Below are 17,940 nucleotides of genomic sequence, written 5' to 3' on the forward strand. Positions count from 1 at the left end.
GGAAATCGGAGAAGGGGGGTTAACTCTGTCCAGGTTCATGTCCTTGAGCCAGGTTTTGACTAGTTGTAACTTGTTGTTCCTTCCAATTAGAATACATTCTGTATTGGTGGGGGTGAAGCTTCAGATAGATACTGGTCATCCTGGTCTGGGGAGGTGCATGCACTGTTTTGAGGCATTGAATGTCTGGAGCACAGGAGACATTCTGATATGGTTGTGTGTTCTTGAATTATTGGTGATTTGTTATGTTAGCAGACAGTAAAGCCCAGAGGGGTCCCCTGTTGAGGCTGAAGGTGATTGGCGTCCGCATGGAACCCTGGTGCTCCCCACAGGTGGTCAGGATCTTCTGGTACCTGGAGGTGCAGACATGAGTGAAAGAATGGTTATGGCATCTGTGCTGGTAGCCACTTTTGATGGCCTTATAATACATGCTGACATCAACAGAGTGACTGCTCTGGTGTTGGTTTTATCAGCACGTGTAACATTGTTCACAATCAGATGCTGCTTTCATGGCTCCACTAAATTGGCATCTGTTGGTGTCCGAGACGCTACTTTGGAATGGATCGGATCTCTGACTGATTGTGCCAGTTGCTCTCCGACACTTATTGACGCAAGAAGTGAAGTGACACCCTGGAGTCATGCAGCTCTTTCTCTACTATTCTGTGTTTGTATTTTCGTCTATTACCCTTATCAGTTCAACGGTTTAGATTTTCTTTCATGGAGACCCCTTTTCAGACCTGTTCTGTGGCAGTGCATAGTTGGATATGCTACAGACATTTACAATTGAATGACAAATTCTTTCTCTGTTGAATGAAACTCTCTGGTTTGTTACTTCTGACCAACTTATGGTCCCTCCTGGGAGTTGAAGTCTACTTGACTCTGTCCCTACTTTCTCAGGTTAAGGTAGTGCATTGGTCCTGTTTCTGTAAGTCTGCAGGCTTGGGCAGTTAGTCCACTATTTATATTTTTCTCAATTTCAGAAGTGAATGCATAACTTACCACCCTGTTTATTGCTACACTGCATATTTGATCATTTGAAAAGCTTTGATTGAAATGTTGCAGCTGAATTAAATTCTTGGAGGCTTGACTCACCGCATCAGTCCTAGCGTGGTTGCCGTAGACTGGTTGCTGATCTAAGACTATATAAAGCACAAGAACGGAGTATGTCCAGTCCTCTCATCCTCCTGGGCAGTCATTGGATGCAATACTTTTATCACTGTCTGTGTCCAAAAGGCTTTCTCCTGAGTACCCAGCTATGGAATTTTGACTAGGAAGACTTATTTAAGCCGCCACATCGAAAAATAGCTCTGAATGGTCATAAAGGCTCGGCTGTGGCCTCAATAATTTCTAAGCTGTCCCACCTGTCTAGTGTCACGAATGTTCTGGGCGAAAACTGCACCTCACATAACCAACGAACAATTCATTTAATATTCAGTAATGTGGGGAAGGTTTAAACCTACTAGTATGCTGCTGAGCAGTGACTCACCTATTCTAGTACTAGCAGCATCACTATAGCATGGTGCGGCTTGGGGGCAGTCTCTGTCTCCATCCATAACCCCTGTGCCTGCCTGCTCTGAATGGAGCACTACCTGGTGACCTGGTGTTGTGCAGCCAGGTCCTCCTCTGTCAGCAGGCTTTGTTGTCTTTCCTGGTAGACCCCGATGGAGAGGACCTGTCCCGCAGAGTTCCTAGTAGGAGGCATGTGTGCCAGCCCTTCCTGTAACTTACTTTGCATAAGCACAGGTTGGGCAAACCTGCCGTAAGCCACAATGGTAGCTCCTCCTAACCCATGTGATACATGTTTTGAATTTGTAAAAACGCTGCCATATGTGTTGCTGTAGGAAATTGGCCCCTTGTTTGCAGTGCCCCCCCCCCCCCACTTTTTGCGTAATATTGATGCTGACTTGACTGAGTGTGCTGGGACCCTGCTAACCAGGCCCCAGCACCAGTGTTCTTTCACTAAAAATGTACCATTGTTTCCACAATTGGCACACCCCTGCCACACAGATAAGTCCCTTGTAAAAGGTACAAGTGGTTCCAAGAGCTCTGTGACCAGGGAGGGTCCCTGAGGGCTGCAGCATGTGTTGTGCCACCCTAAGGGACCCCTCACCTAACACATGCACACTGCCATTGCAGATTGTGTGTGTTGGTGAGGAGAAAAAGGCAAAGTCGACATGGCAACCCCCTCAGGATGCCATGCACACAAAATACTACCTGTGGCATAGGTAAGTCACCCCTCTAGCAAGCCCTAAGGCAGGGTGCACTATACCACAGGTGAGGGCATAGCTGCATGAGCACTATGCCCATACAGTGTCTAAGCAAGTTCTTAGCCATTGTAAGTACAGTGTGGCCGTATAAAGTACATGGGCGCTGGAAGTTTGTCATCACCAACTCCACATCTCCTTGATGGCTAGACTGAAGTCTGGGAAGTTTGGTATCAAACTTCTCAGCACAATAAACCTACACTGATGCCGATTTTGGATTTATTGTAAAATGCACACAGAGGGCATCTTAGAGATGCCCCCTGTATTTTACCCAATTCCTTAAAGTAGGGCTGACTGGTCTGTGCCAGCCTGCCACTAGCAGACAGGTATCTGACCCCTTGGGGTGAAGGCCTTTGTGCTCTATGGGGCCAGAAACAAAGCTTGCTCTGGGTGGAGGTGCTTCACATGTCTCCCCTGCAGGAATTGTAACTCTTGGCGTTGAGCCTCAAAGGCTCAGGCCTCCTATTAAAGTGCCCCAGGACACTTCAGCTGGTGGAGATGCCCGCCCCCTGGACGAAGCCCCACTTTTGGCGTCCACTTCGACAGGAAACATAGGAAAAACAAGGAGGAGTGACACTACAGCTGGGACCACCCCTGAGATGTCCAGAGCTGAAGTGACCTCCTCCCTGCAGAACCCTCCATCTTAGTTTGGAGGACAGTGACCAATAACATTACGTCTGTGTCCCCCTCCCCAAAGGGAGTGGACAGCGAAAGGGTGTAGTCACCCTCAGGGACAGTAGTCATTGGCTACTGCCCTCTGACCCCTGTAACACCCCTAAATCCAGAATTTAAGGGCTCCCCTTAAACTAGCTTGTTAGATTCCTGGCGACCTCAAGAAGAAGGAATACTGCTAAGCTGAGCCCCAGCAGAGAAGACTGAAGACACCAACTGACTTGTCCGCAGCCCTACAGGTCTGTCTCCAGCTTCTGAAGCCCTGCTACTAAAGGCGACGCATCCTGCAGGACCTGTGACCTCTTAATAGCCTCAGAGGACTGCCTGCACCCCAAAGGACCAGGATCTCCTGTGGACAGCGGCCCTGTCCAGAAAAAACTCCAACAGAGAACTCCAGAATCGCCTCAGTTCCGCAACTCCTGCCCACTCTGCACCCGACGCCCACAGCCAGTGTCCAGGAGGCCCAACCGACTAGAACTAGTCCCCAGGTGATTCTGACCTAGTGTCCTTACTGGGTTGACCTCTCCTGTCCAACACGACGACGCCTGCAGCCTAAATCCAAAGGACCCCCCTGACAACAAGAGAACCGGATGAAAATTCCGGATGCCTAAAGGTACCCCTGCACCCCCCTGGCCTTGGTAAATCCGACCACCGGTCCAGCAACACTCAGCAGGTGCCCCTCCTCCTTGTCCAGCCTGTGGTTTTCTGGAACCAGCCCCCTGGACTTAGACTGCAGCATCTTTGTGACCCCCTGGGTCCCCCTATTGAAATGCATTGGGAGCCCGACGCTGTGTGTTCATTCTGCACCCTGCTGCCCGTGTGTCGCTGAGGGTGTGTTTTGTCTTGACCTGTGGCCCCCGTTGCTCACCTAAACCACCCAGGTCTGCCCTCCGAAGATGTGGGTACTTACCTGCTAGCAGGCCTGAATCGCAGTTCCCCCAGTTTCCATAGCAGCTCATTTTTAATCTACTGCAACCTTGACTTTTGCCCCTGGCCGGCCTTGTGTTGGTGGTGGTGGGTGTTTGGGGTCACTTGAACCCATCCTGTGGACATCATAATCCCCAGACACTGTAAGTCTTGTACTTACCTTGAAACTGTGCTAAATTCCCCCTCCCCTGAACTGTCTTTGAAAATTGCTGTGTCAACTTTTAAAACGGGTATTTGCTATTTTCTCAAAAACTGTTTACCTTGCCAAATTGAAACAAAGTGGTGTTGATGCATTTGTCTGATAATTACTTACACCTGTACTTACCTGCAAAGTGAATCTTGTGGTTCTAGAAATGAAGTAACAACATATATTTTTGATAAATAACAACCATTGGCCTGGAGTTAGTCATTGAGTGTGCTTCATTTATTGCCTGGGTGTGTACAACAAATGCCTTGCACTACCCTCTGATAAGCCCAACTGCTCGACCACACTACCACAAAAGAGGGCATTAGTATTATCTACTTTAGCCTCTGTTAAACCTCTGGGTAACCCCTTGACTCTGTGCACAATATATCTGATTTTGATGTAGTATATACAGAGCCAGCTTCCTGCAGTTACGCCTTGTTGTATGTACACCAGTGTATATGCATAGCACTATGTGACATGTCCGTGTAATGTTAACAAGGGAGTACACGTAGATTCTGATGTGTATCAACAGATGAAATAGGGTAATGTTTTCTGTATTAAAAACGTTTTTATTGAGAATATCACAAAGCACCAAGATTATGATTATTCTGCTGGGGAGCCTTCGAAAGACGTTTACTCTACACGATCACCAACAAACCAACTCTCATCCGTCCTCACCTGTACCAAACCAACTCAATTGACCTTTACTTCTCACATCTTGCTGTCTGCATTTCGCCCAGAAGCCTGTATCCAAGATTAGCAGACAAATACCATTTGTGCATTTAGTCTGGATGGAACATAACCAGTCTTTCTTAAATGTGCCTGCGCATTTCATAATGTGGGGTTTTTGGGATGGAAATGTCCCATTCATGGTATATAGATGGCGTTACCTGCCTGGAGTGCCCGACTGTGTTTATCTGGTGTCCTGGTGTTTGATTTTTACCCTACCTTAACACAAATTTAGTGTGTACACAGAGGGAGGCCTAATCCTGTCCCTTGATGCAAGTACAGTCATGGGCTATCCTGTGATCTGGGGCTGTGCGCTAAATGTGCCCTTGTTTCATTGACCTGTGGACTCCTGTGCCTGCCATTGTATACTACATGGAGCCGTGGTGGTCTTGCACCATGTTTTGTGAATGCATAGTTTGTGACCAGACCTTGTTATCTGTGTCACTGAAGTGGACACATTCTGACCCACCCATGTAAAGTTCCACGTCGCTGTGGTAGCGTCCCAGGTGTATTCTGCGTGTGTGTGTGTGTGGCTGAATAGTACAGTATTATGTGTATGAGTAAACCAGAATAATGGAGTGAGCCTCGTGCACAAGACAGGTGAGGTTGTTGTCCCAGACAGGGGAAGTGTATTTCTGTGACATTCCTGAAGCTGGAGGGATGGGACCTGTGCACTGAAGTGGGGAGCGAGAGGGCGAGGATCCTTAAGAAATTCAATTGGATCTTTTACTGAGAGAAGCTGCTGATGAGTCCTCCTGAGCACTGTCGCCCTCTAGGTGGTGGAGTAAAGATTGGGAATGCAGTCTCTGCTGGCTAACTGAAAGGGACCCCTTAGGCGAGGTCAGCCTTTCCTCTTTCACCTGATCACTCTGCAGTCAGCCAGATGCAAAAGGTTATGCCTCATTGTCCCTCTGTTTTGGGTGTTTGAGGCTGGAGACTATGCTGCTGTGAAGAGCATCACTTTATACAAAACTTGTCTCTGGAGAGCGGCCTGCAAAGGAGTGTTGAAAAGTTATCCACACTAAACTACTTCTGAAAGTGCAAACAATCAAACTGCATCTGTTATCTATTATTGTATAAAAGTTCGACCCATCAGTCTACTTGTTCCAGTTTCAAGTCGTCTATGACCAAGGAACGGAGTGCTCTGCAGAGTATTTGGAGGACTTCTGTGTAACCAGGGCTGTTGTCTTTCTGACAGCTGTCTCCCCAGAGGTGAGTACTCTTCCCCTGCGTCAATCCGTTGCTGGAAGAAGATATTCATCTAGGCAATAGCACTTGAAAGCAAGCCCGCCTCCTTAGAGAGGGAAGGAGCCTGACAACCGTGCAGGAGGATACATGTCCAAGAAGTGCCGGTTGCAGCGAGACCGCAGTGCTTCTGGGGCCTGCCAGTATAGGAGAGTGATCTGCGTGCCCTGGGTGTCATTGTTCAGCGGACTGTCTGATTCGCAGTTCCCAGTGGCCAAAAAGACAATCACTGCTTGACCTCCACTGATGAGAGCCAATGAATTTGCGGCTTGTCCTTTCCCCACTGTGCATGATGACAAGAATGTGGTCTGACCCGAGCCTTTGCTGAGAAGGGTGGGGTGTGTGATAAGCCTACTTGCCAATGAAGCTAGGCTGTGCAGAGCTACAATATCTGCCTATGTGGGGTTGTCACAAGCACAGAAACCTGTGGGCCTACTCATGACTTGCTCCGATGTCTGCCCTGACCACTAATCTGCTCGCAAGACTGCTGGCCTCAAGCCACAACTTTGTATAGTCGTAGTTTGCGGCGTGCCCTCCTAGAAACGGGAGAAGTGCTGCACAGTAACGAAGTCCGGCAGTTGCCTGACAACCAGAAGCTCCATGGACTAGCCTCATTTGGTGGTGATAGACTTTTTTTTAAACCAGAACTCTAACATGAACAAGCATTGGCAAAGCCAATAGGTCTCACTTTTGGGACCTATTGGCTTTGCCAATGATTATTAGTGTAAGTAAAGAAAATGTCTTGCAAGCGACAGCACATCAGCTGCTCCGGGTGAGACCTAAAAAGGGATAATCTTCGCCTGAGCCATGCTGTCTTGAATATTTGTGTGGAGGATGCAGTAGACCAGAAGAAGGGATCCCAAAGGGGCAGAAGGTAACGGATAGAGGTGCAGGCAGCACCAGTGCCCACGATACTAAATTGCATTTTGTTAGTATTGTGTGTAGTATTTAGTTCAAAAGATTGTTGAGTCCTGAGCTTGAGCACCCCACACTACTTTCCCAAGAAGCCCATGATTGTTGGCCATCGCTTCCACTGGGTCAAGTGCTTGGCCCAGTTTGCAGAGCCACAGGGGGATGCTCCTTGGGATGTTGGAGGCACACAACCTAAAGCCCTAAGTTGAGTGCGGTCCAGTAGCCCCTGCTTGCTCAGTGCCCACCCCAGCACTGAGTCTGACAGGGGTCATGTGGTGAGAAATGTATGTAGATTGTTAAGAACAGAATCAGCTCTATTTTCTGCAGCTGGTATCCCTTCCCCAAGCACCCACTAGGCGTAGATCAAGGCCTCTGGCTCTGTTCTTTACAAACCTTCCACTGCATGCATAGCCTCAGGCCACACCTTACCCAAGTACCCTTTGGTCCTTCTTGTCTTTGAAGCATTTTATTTTATCTTGGGTGCTTTGTTGGCATGGTACGTATAAAAGATATCTTTAATTTGCAGTCTGTGCCATAAGAAGGATGATGTGATTAATGACCCTCACACCTCAAGTCTAGCTGTTTTCAGGCGCTAGGGCCCTATATATTTGCCTCCTGGCTTTAGGATGTGCTGAAGCCCAGCATAACTTTGACAGCGGTGTTCATTCATAGATTAACATAGAACTCTAATACTATAGTTCACAGTGATGAGACTCGAGACAAAGGTGCATAAATGGCTGATCCAGTTTGGATTTTTGGTTGCCCTCATTGGAGCCCTGCGTCGTATGTTTTCATACCACTCGGCTGAAGTTCACCAGAGTTCTTGGGATATGTCCATATTCTCTACCTTGTGTTGGTCTGTTTGAAAATTTTGCTTGGAAAATCGTAGCTTGCACTATTGTTTTAAATTATTATATATACATATAGGTTTGTGCCCCCATGAGTTCTGTGTGTGCTCCAGATGTGATGTGCATGAAGGAGGTGTCGTCGTGTCTAACTGAAGCCAGCAGTGTTTGACCTTTTGTATGACAATTTGCTTGTCTGACACTTGTAATTTCTTACATTATGGGAGACTCCTATTTTCATACTGAATTCTGAAACCTCTGTGCTTTTTCTGTTGCGCTACAGTATTGTAAAACATAAGACCGTGTTCACAAACTGCGTTTTGAGTACATTTAGTTCTATGATAATGCTACTAAAGTTCTACAAACCTGCTATTCACCAACCAACGTGTGGGTGTCTTTGCCTCCGTCTTGCGTGGGAAAATGGGGACTACTTTCTACCAACTACGAGTGGTTGGGTACCTTGAGGGGTTTAGGTAAGGACATGCGCCCGCCCACAAAAGAGTAGGCTGATGGCTAGCCACAAAGGGCACGTCTGTACTTACCACAGCTAAAAAGGGCCTAAAACAGTATTCAATGTTCTCCATCTCAGAGCTGAAGTAAAATCCAGCATAACACATGGCCACTCACTAGTACTGCCACGCTCTACCCTAGAAAATAATGGCGCAGGAACTTAAAATAAAAGCCCATCGAAAGTAATGTTAAACTAAATTAACTGATTTTAACTTTAAAAAAAATATATAAACCTATTTAAAATTAAACTAACTTTATTTAAAAAAGAAATTGAAATTAATACTATACATAACGTCTAATACTTTTTACTCCATGAATAAATGCAAATTTTATATTTTAGTTGGATTTTTTTATTTAAATCTTAAGTGAAATACTTTGAATACATTCTAAATAATTACATATTTAATACAATATTAAGAAACTCGAGAACTTACTTTTGTTCTACAGTTGAAAAATATATTTAAATTTAATTTACATGAATTTATTTATTTGAAATATTTGTTCTTTTTTAAGCTTTAAAACAACTTTGTAGCTTTTCCCTACACTTTACCACATGGAGATCTGTTTACAGGTTGTAACTTAAGCAGTTGTATATTATTAGTTGGTATGCAAAAGGGAGTTAGAATTGAATTTTTAATAAGGAGTATAAGTTTCTTTTAGCCCCTGTTATAGGTGATTGTTGCTGATAATTTAGAAAGTATGTTAGAGGAATGCAAAGGAGTGTTTGATGAGAAGTTGAGAGGGTTTCTTTACTCAAACTGAAAGAAAAAACTGTAGCTGTAGTGTAGAAGATGGGAAATGTACCTCTGGGTATGAGAGAAGGGCTGTCCAAGTAGTTAGAGAACATGTTTAAAGAAAATGTGAATGAACCTCTGGAATCCTCCTTGTGGATTCACTTATAGTTGTCACCAAAAAGAGGCTGTCCGAAGAAGTTGATGGCAGTTGAGCATTTTATTATGAGTTCTTGCATTCCAAGGCTACAGCACACAAGCTACTCAGGGTCTTGCAAGGAAACCTGACGGACGTGAAGGTTGTTGAGGGGAGAATCATCCGAAGGAGAGATCCCAGCAGATCATTGACAATGACTATATGCACATACAGAGATTCTGTAACTTAACATTCACGGGAAGCCACTGTTAGCTGAATTTAGTTTTACGAGGGCTTTGTGGAGCATGGTGGCTTTGAGTTCCTTTCTGAATCTAAAGACGTGGGAATGTAACTTTTGACATCACGTATTCTAGTGTTCAAAGGGTCACTGTTATTTTGTTGCACAGCAAGGTTGATGTGGCCCGTGACTCATTATTAAGCAGTTAAGAGCACTGTCCTATAGAGCAGCTCAGTGTAAGGTGAATCAGAAGGTAATTTTAATGCTATGCTTGCTCATGTTTCCAGACTACGCATGCCCAAGTTACATATGCCATCCAATGTCTTCTTCCAAACAACATGGTTGTCTCATCATAGAAAACTACAGATGTAGCATTAACATTTTTTAATGCTTTTGGTTAACTTTCCCTTATTTTTCTTACAGACACATTCACCATGGTTGGTGAAAAGGGAAATGGCAACCTGCTAGTACACCTGGGGCCACGACTGCAAGCCTACCCAGAAGAGCTGGTCCGTCAACGCCGTGCTCACGATGGCCATACAGAATACCTGATCCGCTGGAGCATCATCAGTCTGGATGACAACGCAGGAGCAAACACAACTGCCTCCTCTTCGGAGAGCAAAACTGAGAACATCCTGATGTGGATGTCAACTGAGGAGGTTTACGCCAACTGTCCAACACTGCTGGGGAAACGCAAGCATGAAGGACAGCGGGTGAAGGAAGAAAAAGCACCTAGCACCTTTCCCTCCGATGCTACTCTGGACCAGGTCTCGCTGCAGGAGATGAAGGCAGATGTTCGCTCACTGGTGCAGCGCGCCTCCAAACAGATGTCCAGGACAAGCGGCCCAGAGTCTTCCATCCTGAACACCATCCATGTGCTGAGCGCATACGCCAGCATCGGATCCCTAACTGGTGTCTTTAAGGAAACAGGTGCCTTGGACCTGCTAATGAAGATGCTATGCAACGAGGAGAAACAGATCCGCAGGAGCGCAGGGAAGATGCTTCGGGCATTGGCCTCCCACGATGCAGGTGAGAACCATTAAGACTATAAGAGCACCACTGTGCCTTTCTTCTTTGTCTGTCCCGAACATATGTTTTTAATTTATATTCTGTGTCGGCCACATGGGTGCTTTTTTGCAGATTTTTTTGGGAAAGGAGGACCCTGTTTTACTCTGTTCCCTAAAATGCAATTTCTGGTATCCATCCTAAGCCTTTTCTGTCATACCCATGTTACTGGGATTTAGCTGTCTCACATCTCCTCTCATGTATACCATCAGACCATTGGCCAAGACTACTGGAAGCCAACCTCAGATTTACATCTATTTTTCTAATGCAATTGAGGTTTAGTTAGCTGGAATTACCTCTCCTATACACCATCCGCCCACAGCCACATGCAAAGGCAGTTAACTGGAGTTGTCTTCTGTAGTTCTGTGTTTTGTGGCTACTGTCCCAGAAGAGGCAGTGTCACTATGGTCTATGCTGTTACTTTCATTTTGTCAATTTTTATAGATTTTTGTTTCTTTTCAGTTTTATCTAAGTGGTGTTTGGTATGTTTTTCTCTGCTAAGCTTTCTGTGTCTGTATTTACACATCCTAGTGATTTAAGTTTCACTGGGTCATTTTCTCGCACCCTAAGTTACAGATGGTGTCTTGTAAGCTCTGCTAGACAGTCAATGTCTGGAACAGGCATTTAACTGCTGTGTCTTCTGAATTTTGTTTCTCACTCCCCCAGAAAATAGGAGTGAAGAACATGACCTCTGCTTCTGTGTGGATGTCTTTTCTTTGCCTTTAGTATCTGATAGAGAATTCTAGCTGCAGATTCCTTACCTTAGAATATTTCCCAGGTGTCAGACTGTATTATGAAGATTTATGAGCAGTATCCCTGCGCTGCTAGGTGATGTCATTCGGCTTAGCATTTGGGTTGTCCGCGCCAGAAGTGATGTTCACGGTACCTAATTAGGCACCACCCCAGTATGCTAATGTCAGTTCTTTCCTTTTCATGCAAGGTAGTGCTGATCTGGTCTTAGCTACCCCTCAGTCACTTGCTTTTTTCAACATTTTTTTTTTCTTTTGAAAAATGTTCTCCTGGTGGAAGGTATGTAACCCAAAAACGGATATTTTCAAACTATGTGGGGCCTGTCTCATGCCAATGTCGGTGATAGATCCCCATTTAGTGTGTTTGTGGTGCTTGGAGCAGGACCACGACTCCAAGAACTGTGAGGACTGCCATGCTATACACCCAAAGGTGCTGAATGTGTGCTCCTTCAAGCATTTTTCTGCCCACCATCAGTCAACTCCATGATGGTTGAGGTCCTCGTGTGGAAGATCCTGGGATTGGCCTCAACATTTGTTGACACACTACATGTTGTTGGGGGAAGTCCAGTAAGTCCCCCAAGCATAACAAATCCAAGAAGTTGATGAGGTCTTGTTGAAGTCTTCCATTAAGACACAGGAATGTCGGCACTGTAGGCCCTGCGAGTCGACGGAAGCTGTGCCTAGTCCCACTCAGTTCTGCCCTGATTTTCTTGGAGTAGAATTATCTTGTTCAGTTGAAAGAGCACTATGAGGTAATGCGCCTCAAATTTGGGCTGCCCAGCCCCTCTGGATCGCCTTTGGCCTCCAGGGGTGCAGGAGGGGCCCCTTACTGGATCTCTGTCTGCAGATTCGCCCTCAGCGCCAGTTGGGCCCCATAGATGCCATGTTGACTCAAAGCGGATCCATTAGTGAGACTGAGGCCTTCCTCGACACCCACTCCAGTGCAGATGCTGCCTACGCCCCTAGGTGGTACCATCCCCATAGTTATTCCAAAGTCCGACACGGAGCTGTTTGGGCACCGGCTGACGTTGATTCCAATGCTGACCGAGCCCATGCTTTCCAGAGCGGAGCCTTCGCCTTATTTGTTTGATAGGCCTGGAGAGGGAGACGAATTGACCCTTTTAATTACCAGCCTGCCCATGAGGAACAGGACAACTGGTACGAGTAACTGGCTGTGGTCTGTGGATTAGACACCTCACCTGACACTGGTCTAGTCTCTCCTCTTACTGTGGCTACTCAGTGGTGGTGTGAAGGGCAGCTGTAATTTTAGACCTTCAGCTGCCCATGGTAGCAGTCCAGACTAACGCCTTGACTGAGATGCTTCAGCTAGGACTCACCTCTTCTGAACCCCTTCTCTCTTTCAATGAAGCCCTTACCGCCGTCCTACTTGGGGGGCCTGCTCCAAGCCCTGCACAGGGGCTCCCGTGCATCGAATGATTGCCCCCCACTATCAGCATGCTGCAGATTTCCTTACTCAGCACCCCACTCAGGAGAGCTTTGTGGTCCAAGATTTCACATCTAGCATTAACCCCAACTCGTTCCCGTCCACTCCAGTGGATGGGGAATCCAAGAGGCTGGATACCTCTGATAAGAGAATATTCCCTTCCGCCAGCCTAGCAGTGTGGTCGGTGAATGCTGTATGCCTATTGGGCTTTTACTCCCATACCATATGAGACTAGGTTGAGCAGGTCCTCTCTATGGCCTCGTATGAGGCTCGAGCCACACTCATCCGGGTTGTTGCTGATGGGAGAGAAGCGGTTAAGTTCACTATAAGGTGAGAGCTTGACACAACAGACTTCCTGAGCAGAACAATTCCTCCGTTGGTGGCCTTGCGGTGCCATGCCTGGCTGAGAATTACAGGTTTTTCTAGGGGATATCCAGGTTTCAGCCTTTTTGTGGCCGAGGAGACTGGTCCCACAAACCACATGGAACAAGTAGCCAGCGGTCGGGCCAGTCCACCCGCCCCCCGGCAGCCGCCTCTTCCAGTCCTCTTTTGTTTGTCCTCTGACCATCAGGGTCATCCAGTGGGAGGCATGATATGCCATCACCTGCCCCACTGGCAGTCAGGACATCAGACTGCTGGGTCCTATAGATGGTCCAAAGGAGCTACTCCCACCCATTTGCGACTCCCCCGCCACCCACTTATGATTGGCTGACAGAAGACCATCTCTCCTTGCTTGTTCAGTATGTGCAGGTTCTCTTGGCCAAGAGAGCCATAGAGAGGGTTTCTGCACCAGAAGCAGGTCGTGTTTGTTAATCCCGCTACTTTCTTGTGCCAAAGAAGAATGGAGGACTTTGTCCTATCTTGCACCTTCTCAAACTCTTCTTGAAAAAGGAGATGTTCAGAATACTCATTCTTGCTTAAGTCCTGTGTGCTCTGAACCTAGGAGACTGGATTATATTGTTGGACTTGCTGGATGCCTATTTCCACATCCTCGTCCTGCCTGCCAACAGACATTACCTGCGGTTTATGGTGGTGCAAGAGCACTTTGTTTGCCATGCTCCCTTTTAGCCTTACCAGCAGTCCTCGGTGTTCATGAACATGATTCTGGTGGTTGCAGCTCATCTGAGAAGGTCAGGGACTCCAGTCTTCCCCCTACTTTAACGATTAGCTGTTAAAGGTGGGCTCGCCAAAGGCAGTTGTTCCCACCTTGGGACCATGGCGAACCTCAAGCATGCGCTGGGGTTCACTATTAATGCAGTGTGCTGAAGTCACCCCTGACTCTCTCTCATACACACACTTTTATCGGAGCTGTTCTGGACACAGTGCAGTTTCAGGTCTATACTCCCAAGCTGCATGTCCAGGATATTCAGGCTGTGATTCTGATGTTTCAGTCTCTATCCTGGATTTCAGTGAGAATGGCTCTGAGGCTGTTGGGCCTCATGGCCTCCTGCACCCTGCTTGTTACTCATGCCCAGTGGCATGGCTCTGATATGGTCCAGATCTTGGAGGGAGCTGCAAAAGATGTGCAGTGATGGCTAACAAACCACAATCTCCCTTAGCCATCTGGAGCTTACTGTAGTGACAGACCCATCACTCATGGACTGGGACAGCCATTTGGGAGAGGTGGAGATCAGAGGACTCTTGTGTCCGGCAGAGCTTCAGGCAGTTTATTTGACATTGAAAGCCTTTCTTCCTTCAATGAAGGGGAGGCTTGGTGCAGGTGTTCACGGACAACACCACCGCCATGTGATACTGCAACAAACAGGGCATAGTGGGTTTCAATGACCATCTGTCAAGAGGCCCTACTTCGCTGGACATGGCTAGAACGTCAGGGTATTTCCCTAGTGGTTTAACACCTGGCCAGCTCTCTGAACACCAGAGCAGACTAACTCTTCTGCACACGCCTAGCGGATCACGAATGACCGCTCTATCCGCAAGTGATGCAAGGTCTCTTTTGGCAGTGGGGATAGCCGTTGTTAAATCTGCGCATTCTCAGCAATGGTAAACAATGTCAGCAGTTTTCTGCGCTGGTGTTTCCAAGGCGTCTCACTTGGGGACTTTTTTTTTTCTTAAGTGGAGCACTGGCCTCCTGTACCACTTACCACCCTTAATACTCCTGCCCAAAGTTCTCAAGAAGATCAGGAACAACTGGGCCCAAGTCATTCTTGTGGCTCCAGATTGGGCATGGAGACTCTGGTACCTCAAACTGCTGAGCATGACTCTCAGTCCTTCTTGGATATGGCCCTTTCTGAAGGGTTAGCACCAAATGTTTTGCCTTTCTCTCCATATTTTTCTGTCCCTTTTTTGTTGGCTTTAGGATTCTGGCACTTTACCACTGCTAATGGTATAATTGGCTTACACATGTTTGGCTTATTTAATTTACCTGTAAGTCCCTTGTAAAGTGGTTTACCATATACTCAGGGCCTGTAAATTGAATGCTACTAGTGGGCCTGCAGAGCAGATTGCGCCATCCACAGAAGTAGTCTTTCAAACTTGTCTGAGGCCTGCCACCGCAGTGCCCTTGTGCGCAGTTTACTGCCACACTGACTTGGCAAGTCAACTTACTTGCCAAGGCCTAAACTCCTTTTTTTTTTTTTTTTTTTAGTACACCTACGTCACTCCTAAAGTAGGCCCCAGATAGCCCTATGGGCAGAGTACTGGGTATGTGAAAGGTAGCACATTTATTTTTATGTTACATAATTCGTAAGGATTAACTTGAGATAACACATCACTTTCTTGAACTGCTCCATCTTTGCTGGTGGTATTAAATATCTGCAGTAAAACCTTGGCAGGAGTTGGGATAGCCACCAAACGGGTGGAGAGGACATCCGCTGTACTTTGCATCTGAGTCATACAAAAGTTCGACCTGTTGAGCGCGATGAGTCCAAACGCGTTTGGTCAAGTGCAGTAAAGGTGTTGATGTGGTCGGTCAATCGTTTCAGAGCTGGGGGCTTTCTGTCCCTCCGAGACCACATACAACAGCTAGCACAAAGACACCCCATATTATTATCTGTAAAAGAGACCAGTATGATCATTCTCGCAAATAACATTTATCTGCTGGTACGTATTCCCATCTCTCCTTTCCTGGTTTCATGACTAGTAGGACGTTGTCATTGCCCTTAACTATGATTTCTGCTGGTTCTGGAGGATGATTTGGGGAGTCTACCCACACCGTACTACCAGGGTTTTTGTCAGTTGAGCCAAACCCCCCTATCCAAGCAACTGTAAGAAGGGCTGGGGCAGTCCCCTTTTCACTATTCCTCCTTACACGGGGATAATCAGAAGTTGGGATGTTCTATCTCTAGATTGTATTAGCAGTTAAGTGTCTCCACTATTCAGGAGAATGACTTTGATTTCTCCTTGGTAGTCTGCAATGATCCCTCCCCACCCCCACCCTACGACTGGAATATCTTTGATTGCCAACCCAGGTCTGGGGGCAATCAGTCCAAAACGCTCTGGGGGAATCTGTATTCCAATACCTGTTTCAAGAGTGCTGTGCCTCTTGGTTTCACTGTGCACGCCTTTAAGCCGTGTAGATCAAGACCTGCAGATTCTCAGGTGGCTCTGTAAGGGACTAAGACTCCTGGTTTTATTTCGCAATACATGTTGGTTTTAGTCTCTACATGGAGTTGCATCTGTAATGCTGGGGTTAACATTTGCATTAAAGAGGTCTCTGTATTTGTCAATGGTATTTTATTCAAAATTTGGAGGACTTCATTTAAATGCTCTCTCCAGTTTTTCAAAGTTCCATCTGATAGTTTTCGTTATTGGGCTTTCAGCAAGCTGTTCATTCTTTAAATCAGTCCTCCAGTTTGTGGATAATATGGAATATGACAAATCCGCTCAATATTGTGTTGTGAGCAATAATCTTGTGCCAATTTTTCTTTGAAATATGACCCGTTGTCACGCTGGACTTGGAGTGGGATTTCATAATATAACATCAAGAAGTCTAGAGCCTTGATGGTTTTGTACTGGCTGGCACGTTTGTAAGGGACGGCAATCAGGTAACCAGAAAAAGGGTCTACTACTGTGCAAGTGTATTGACACCTGCGACTAGTTGGTATTGGCCCAGTGTAATCAATTTTCAATATCTGCCCAGCAACTTCCCTCTCCCCAACTGACCTTTGACAGTTTGCAGGACAGATCTCTGTTGTGTGTGCTGACAAATACGACATTGCATGATCACAGTTTTTATCAAGTCTAGGGGAATGTGTATCCCTCTAAGCTCTGCCCACCTGTTAGTGGCCTTCTCTCCCAGATGTCCACATTTCTGGTGTGCCCACTTAGCCATCCCCACCAAGTCAGAATCTTGTGTCGCCACTTCCGCCTTTTGGCTTTGTGGTCTGCAAGGGAATTGAACAATCGTTCTAGTGAATCTGTGGGACAGTGGGCATCTACATGATACACAGTAACTGTACTTTGCTATAGCATTTCCCAAATTTCTTGCCACAACTCTATGTCCCATACCTTCTTAGATGTATTTGCCAGTTATGTGCATGCCTCGTGGGAAGCAAAGTGGCTAATTCATTGGTGGTGGACCAGGAATCAGTATAAATGTGGCAAGTCCCAGGCAATTCTTGTTTCAGTGCCTGGTATACAGCGTACGGTTCTGCATATTGACTAATCTTCCTTTCTCCTGTGGTAGATAACAACTTCTTGGTGACTGGGTTATATGAAACTGCCTCTTTCCCTTGTGAAGGAACATTTTTCTCTCTATTTTCCATCCTCCTGCACCTGTGGCTGTCCCTGATTCACTTGTTTATTTTCTTGCTTGTTAACTTTCCTGCTGTCTTCCTTCCTGTCCAGCCCTCGCTTACGGTACATCTCTCACAAGCTTTTGGTATCTATCCCATCAATCTGCTCCTTGCATCCTTCAGAAAATGCCATGTCTCTCTTAGATACTCTTATTATCTGTGCGACCCTCAGACCTCGAGGCTCTATCAGTTTTTTCCCATTCTACAAGCTCTCCTAACTCGCGAACTGCCTCCAGTACATCTTTCATTGCCTACCCTGTCTGGTTATTTAAGAGAGTCATTATTGCCTGTTTGTAAGCTGGAGGAGCAAGGCAAATGATTTTATTTTGCACTATCACAGAGCGGTCCATCAGATGGTGAGCATCACCCAGGAAAATAGCAGTGTTCATTCCCTCTTCCTTAATTCTCTGTATTGCATCTCTCAAGGTATGCCAGGGCTTGTCATTTTGTAGTCTGTCTGATTCTGTAGGACACTTATAGTAACACCCCACGACTGCCAGCTGAAGTAGGGTGATCTGTTGGTTACCCTGATAAC

At 46.4% G+C, this 17,940-nt stretch overlaps 1 protein-coding gene across 2 annotated transcripts in view; it reads left to right on the forward strand.

Annotated features, from left to right (window-relative positions):
- The window catches only part of LOC138296904 (cullin-9-like), a 360,394-nt gene that overhangs the window by 40,818 nt on the left and 301,636 nt on the right, over positions 1–17,940 (forward strand). For both annotated transcript variants that reach the window (XM_069236417.1, XM_069236416.1), the window contains exon 2: positions 9,817–10,422. In XM_069236417.1, the coding sequence (XP_069092518.1) occupies positions 9,828–10,422 (595 nt within the window). In that variant the 5' untranslated portion in view covers positions 9,817–9,827. The remainder of the gene's footprint in view (positions 1–9,816; positions 10,423–17,940) is intronic.

This window comes from Pleurodeles waltl, chromosome 5 (genome assembly GCF_031143425.1).
Source record: "Pleurodeles waltl isolate 20211129_DDA chromosome 5, aPleWal1.hap1.20221129, whole genome shotgun sequence".
In the NCBI taxonomy this organism is placed as follows: domain Eukaryota; kingdom Metazoa; phylum Chordata; class Amphibia; order Caudata; family Salamandridae; genus Pleurodeles; species Pleurodeles waltl.